At 45.6% G+C, this 6,411-nt stretch overlaps 1 protein-coding gene across 1 annotated transcript in view; it reads right to left on the bottom strand.

Annotated features, from left to right (window-relative positions):
- Positions 1 to 1,232: 1,232 nt before the first annotated feature.
- WASF1 (WASP family member 1) overlaps positions 1,233 to 6,411 on the bottom strand; it is a 171,379-nt gene continuing 166,200 nt past the window's right edge. The window contains exons 8-9 of the mRNA XM_024194279.1: positions 5,712 to 6,322; positions 1,233 to 2,109 (exon numbers count right to left, since the gene is read on the bottom strand). Coding sequence (XP_024050047.1) covers positions 1,952 to 2,109; positions 5,712 to 6,322 — 769 coding nt within the window. The 3' untranslated portion in view covers positions 1,233 to 1,951. The remainder of the gene's footprint in view (positions 2,110 to 5,711; positions 6,323 to 6,411) is intronic.

The raw sequence follows: 6,411 nt of genomic DNA, 5'->3' as shown, positions 1-6,411 counted from the left end.
GACAGAAAGGCAGAGAAGGTCCGTTGCTGCCTGATATGCCACAAGCACAAAAGCAGCTGGTGCCAGTATTGCGCTCATCAATACTAGACTCAATGGATGCCCCAGGCCCAGAACCAGAGTCAATGGTATGGAGTCTGACTTCCCAGCATGGTAGTGTTTGAGGGACCTACTCTTGTGCACCGGCATTCACACCATGCCAGTCTGTGATCTTTCTGGAGGAGGCAGACAAGTCCCCATGTGACTTGGAGTGGCCATGATCAGTCTTATGTGACCTTTTCCTTGCCACACTCGATGGGCAGCAACTTCTCAATCTCTTCAGAGAAGTACCAGTTGGAGGATGCGAAGTGGCAGCACCCTCAGAACTTGAGGGTGACCTCCAGTCCAGCGTAGGCCTTGGTGCTGAAGCAGGCTGCATGGCCTGTTCAAGCGGGTGCTGCTTTAGACGAAGATCTCTTGCAACCTGAGACCATTTCATGAATGATTTGCAAATTGAACACTGCTCCTTGAAGTGGGCTTTGCCTAAGCACAGCAAGCACTGAGTGTGGGAAATGCTCCCCCAACACAACGGTGAAGGCATCACCAGGGAAGTAAACAAAATCTAACTAACACTATACTAAGGGTACTAATTAACTATATATAACTGGGAAAAGTCACTAAGAAATAAAGAGGTTGCAAGAACACAAACCATACAGAGCTCCGACTCCAGCCACTGGTGGTAAGACTGAAGTGAGGGGGGTCAGGGCAGCACCGCCTCATATAGCCAGGGGATATGGCAATGAGACGCGAGAGCCGCCCCTCTATGGGTATTATGAGGCAAAAGTCCCTGGCTCCGGTGCATTGGGCGCGCACACACCTAAGTGGAATACATGGTTGAATCTACTTGAAGAACTCTGAATTGAGTTCAAAATTGCATTGGCTTTTTGTTTATATGGATGTGGCTGACATGCAGTATAAATTAGACCGCATGAGACATGATTTTGCAATATCATCTAGTTCTCTTTCAGTGTTGTTTCACAGGTTTCTCCCTCAACAAACATATTTGTTCTGATTATTGGTTCCCCCCCCCCCCCATATGTACCATAGGTACTTTTTTGAAAATTTAACCCAAGTTACTTAAAAGCTTAAGTAGTCTTTTTTTATAATAAGTGATTTAGGCACTTTTGAAAATCTTGCCCTTCAGCTCCTAAGTAATGCCAGAAAAAGGGTGGCTTTATTAAAAAAGCAACAGCTAAGAACATTTACCATTTATTAAACCAAACTGTTATTTTTAACAGTTACATAAGTTACACAGCATGTTCAAGTCAGAAGATTTCACACAGAAAAAATTTAAACTTTTGTATGCAGGCAAAATAGTACCACACGATATGTACCTGGGAGGGAGGGGGAAACCTCTAAACATTCAAATAAGGCCATAATTATTTAAAAAACAACAATAAAACAATAAAAGCCCCCAAAGATCCTTTTTTCCTTTCATTGTGTTCAGTGCTGCTAACTATATGTACCTTCTTAGTGTACAGATGTATATTTTGATAGCTAGGTTTTTAAAAACATTTATCAAAAATGGAATAAGGCTCATTAGTACATACAGCTGCCCTCGGAATTTCAATCTCAGTTACCTTCATTAACTTAAAATTCACAAAGTGCACAGTTAAGATATGCCAAAATAGTGAAACTGCTACTCTACCAACAGCTGCCCATGCTTAATACTTAGTGGTCTATTGGAACAAAATATGTTCTTTCAAGAAAAGAAAAGAAAAGCCACTGTAAAACATTTAGTTTCAAAGATGTGCTGCTAGTTTTCTTGTAAACGGAAAAGTAGAAAAACATGGATTAATGATGTGTAGTGTAAAGAAAAAAAAATACAAAAACTACTAGAAATGACCATCAAATGTTTTCAAAGAACAATCACCACAATGGACATTAGCATTCAGTGTACATCAATGTATCTATTTTACTCCAACCAATCCACTTCATCAAACTCTGAATCATCTTCTGAATCACTGTATTCCACAGCAATGCGGCGAGACAATATAGTGGCAACATCATTCTCAATGCGCTCATGTTTAGCTTCTTGTTCACGCTGCTCTTCGACTTTGCGTAGCTGAATACCTAAATCACAAACATCATAATAATCATTCTTTGTTCTTATGCATAATAATACTCTGTCCTCCCACTCTGCTGGCTCCCACCTCCGGCACCTTTGGCTGCCCTCCCTGGCAGCCAGGGATGGGCAGGGAGCAGGCCTGAGCCACTCCGGGTCATTGCTCCTTCCCTGGGGGAGAGCTGGCTGGGGAGGGGCGGCAGCGGCTTCCATGGACAGGGGCCAACTCCGAGCATGCCAGGGAGCGGGGGGGGGGCTCCGGCTCACTCAGCCGCGGTCCTGGGAAGCCCAGCCTGGGCAGGGGGCAGCCTGCCGTTGCTACAGCCAGGCGCTCTCCCAGACAGTTGCTGTGTTGCACTGGGCAATGTCCCAGCACAGCCGGAAGTAGCTCTGGCCCCAGCCCTTCTGCTTCCCACCTGGTTGGCTGCTGGGGCAGGGGGGGAAAGAGGGCACTTGACCCTGCGTGCCCCCCTTGAAGCATCGCCTCTGTCTGTTGTGCAGTGCAGTCGAGGCAGCAGTGCCATGGGAGGCCTTTCAAACCCTGATGTCCAAGGTAGCATGTGGCCATGGACCCTTTAAAAGTAACTTCCTACCCATTAGAATTCTTGGCACACATGTCCAGTTTTCCTCATGCCACTGAGTCCTTACAATCAACAGAATTTTTGCATGCAAAATAGCTAGAGAAAGGGTGGTGATTGGTAGAGTTCTTCTAATGTCACAAAATCTCATTTAAGTCACCTGAACCGGTGAGCAGATGCGGACCGTAACTTATATAATTATAATAATCATTAATAACTTCACTTAATTACAACCTAATTGTTTCCAATTATATACTATATGCACAATATATTTCAATGAATTTTAACTAAAGAAATTTGAAGAGTTTGCAAGTCTATTGTTAAAATCATTTGGGACAAGAAAAGACTGACAAATGTTATATGTCGTACACAACTCATTTGAAATTTGATTTTAATGCAAACTCATTAACTGATTAATTTCAGAAAATTCATTCTATACTCAAAGAGTAAATGTTAGTATGGGGAGGCTGAATCCCTGCTTTAAGCGCAAAATGGAACTCATCCTTAACGATGGAGTGCCAACCCATGCCTCCACAATATTAAACAATAAAGATTCCAATAGGGAGCCTTTGAGCACTCAGTCAGTCTTCAACAGGGCGAAAGTTTACAAATCTATTTTTACTCCATTTCCTGTCTCCTAGCCAGGTTTTAATCTGTGACTCTACTCTACTTTTCACCCCCAGGGTTACTTATTTCCTTAATAGTGTCTTCTGTAGGATTTTGTCAAAAGCTTTTAGAAACTCATATGAATTATGCCAGTGGGCTCTCCTTATATGCCTTTTTTTGCTGACATGCTCAAATAATTCTAACAGAACAGAGAGGAGGAATGATTTCCTTTTAAAGAATTCATGCTAGTTATTAGATGTAGGTGTTTTATACCTGTGTTTTTAGTTGTCACTTCAATCCATTTACTGGTACTAAAGCAAAGCTAACTAGTCTGATTCCTAGGATCATCCCTACCAGTTTTTGAACAGATATATTTATCCATTTACCACCATCCAGTTCTCTGGTATAGTGGCTTACTTCACAGAAAGATTGCATTTGTTTTAAAGCACTTCAATTACTTCATTCTGAAGTTCCTTCAGAACCCTTTGATTTATACTGTTCAGGGTCCTGTTGGTTGAGTAAAGTGAGGTATAAAGAGGTTAAGACAAGTGACTTTGCCTAGGTAACATGATTTGCAGCAGGGAATATAACCCAGGAGTCTCTCCTCTCTCACTTCTCTGCTCTAATCACTAGAAAACACTTGCTTAGGCTACGTCCTCACTACGGGGAGGGGGTGTCAATTTAAGATACGCAAATTCAGCTACGCGAATAGCGTAGCTGAATTAGACGTATCGCAGCCGACTTACCCCACTGTAAGGACGGTGGCAAAATCGACCTCCGCGGCTTCCCGTCGACGGCGCTTACTCCCACCTCCGCTGGTGGAGTAAGAGCGTCGATTTGGGGATCGATTGTCGCGTCCCGACAGGACGCGATAATTCGATCCCTGAGAGGTCGATTTCTACCCGCCGATTCAGGCGGGTAGTGTAGACCTAGCCTTATTGTAAACCATGTTATATCTCTAAGTACAAATTCTGCTCTGTATGTTGAAGAGGATGCAGGGAAGCCTCTCCCAGTGTACCTAAAAACACTGGAGAAGGATTCCAACTAGTGTTCAGGGCAGGGGTGAAAGTAACTTAGGATGCTTACCAGTACAGGGCCGGGGCGGCATCTTGGGTGGAAGTGGTGGGGCTGGGGTGGGGGGGTCAGCATCCCCCAGCCACCCTTCCAGACTGCCTGGCCTGTGCTGCCCAGGGCTCCCATGTTGATTTAAAGGGCCTGGGGCTCCAGATGCTGCCGCTGTTGTAGCGGCGTCCGGAGCCCGGGGCCCTTTTAAATCGCCGGGAGCCAGGGCAGCTGCTCCCTTCCCCTCCCCCCCTCGCCCGTCGGTGGGGGGGGGGAGGAAGGCAAAAGGGGCAGGAACGTTAAATGTCCCTGCCCCTTTTACCTCCCCTGTTGGCGGCCCTGGCAGTAGGAACCCTACCAGCAGGGCCGCTGACAGAGGGAAGGGGCAGCGACATTAAAGCGCTGCCGCAGCAAAGGAGCATCTTTTAACGTTGCTGCCCCCCCCCCTCCATCGTTGGCCCTGCTGGTACGGACCGCCAACAGGGGAGGCAAAAGGGGTAGGGACATTAAAGCAGAGCCGTGGCAGTGCTTTAACGTGGGCTGGGTATGAGCCGGTGCGGGTTCTTACCGGTACACAGTACCGGCCCGCTTTCACCCCTGGTTCAGGGCAGTACTAGAAGAGACCCTATAACCATGCACCAGTATCCCACAGTCCTAAGGGTTCATAGTTAGACCACCAGTGCACATGTTGTGATATGAAGCATGTGCAAGATAGGAGAGCATCAGTAAGGTGCTGCCCCAGAAGGTTCCCCCATCCCTTGTGCTTCTCCTGCCTTATACTGGCAAGAGGGTTCTGGGACCCACTGTTCCACTAGACAGCTCAGGGTTACAAAACAAAACCCTTACTGATTTAATCTTTAAAAAAAAAATGTTGAATATTGTCCTTACATTGTTATTGCACTGCAGTAATGTGCGTGAGAGATGCTTACATAAAAACAGGATCAAATGCCAATCTGTCTGCTCTGCTCTTAGTGAACAGCTTTTGTGAAAGATATTCTTGACAACATTTTTGCTTTCCACACAATTTGGAACAAATGTATCAAGAGACACTCTTCAGATAATTAGAAATTAAAAGATAATCTCCATCGATCATTTAGAAACATGTACATTTCCTTAGCTAACTTTTATGGAGAACTGGTTTTTGCATTCTAAACTACACTCCTGATAGGTGCAATTATGAGTTGAACAAAATTTGTCTACTTGGCAAGCTGCATATTGTACAGAATACAAAGCAGCACCAGATTTAAGATACTCTTGTCAAATCTTTTTTCCAGAGGTGTAAATTATTCCATCTGTTAAAAGTACATTTGTTTTATTAAATTGTTGAGACCAACTTCTGTTGTTCTTTTAGTGGCCGAAGTTACCTTTTCGTATTGCTTCCAGTAGAACGCTTCTGGCATCGCTGATTACAGGTAGAGTTGATGGGTGGCGTTTGGGTTCAGGAGCAGGAATCACTTGGGATGGTGGAGATGGAGGCATCAGTGGAGCATGAGGGCCAGGAACAATGGTTGTGGGAGGGTGAGAGAGGGTGGCAACTGAGACAGGAGATGAGGGTCGAATGCCAGGGGGAGGCAATGGAGGAGGTGGGGGAGGAGGAGGAAGTCCTTGCACTTCAGCTTGTGGAACTGGCTGAACTGGTACAGTTTCACATACTTGGGCAGCTCTAGTGACTGGAGGAGAGGGCTGTGCTAGAGGTGGTGCAATTGGAGGAGGAGCTGGATGAAGAACTCCAGGAGCAATCTGGAGAGGAGCTGGTGGAGGTGGCACTGCTGGTGCTTGCAAAACAGCTGCTGGAGGTGGTGGTGGTGGAGGTATGGGTGGGGGAGGGGTGGAAGTCATTGCGGCTCTCAGTGAAGAAGTTGACAAAGCAGATGGAAGAGGAGGAGGAGGAGGAGGGGGTGTGGGGCTCACAAACACTGGTGTCCTGCCTGTTGCTGGTGACTGAGGACGATTTTCTATCAAACCTGTGGTGGAGCTGAAATACACAATAGTAGGGCAAGTTATTAAAACCACAAAGTGGAAAAACTGGCTAATATAATTATATTTACTTTTTTTTTGTTGCTT

This window comes from Terrapene carolina, unplaced genomic scaffold (assembly GCF_002925995.2).
Source record: "Terrapene carolina triunguis isolate 2854851 unplaced genomic scaffold, T_m_triunguis-2.0 Scaffold42, whole genome shotgun sequence".
NCBI lineage: Eukaryota > Metazoa > Chordata > Testudines > Emydidae > Terrapene > Terrapene triunguis.
Note: the sequence above shows the minus strand (reverse complement) of the source record. Positions and strands in the feature narration are given on the sequence as shown.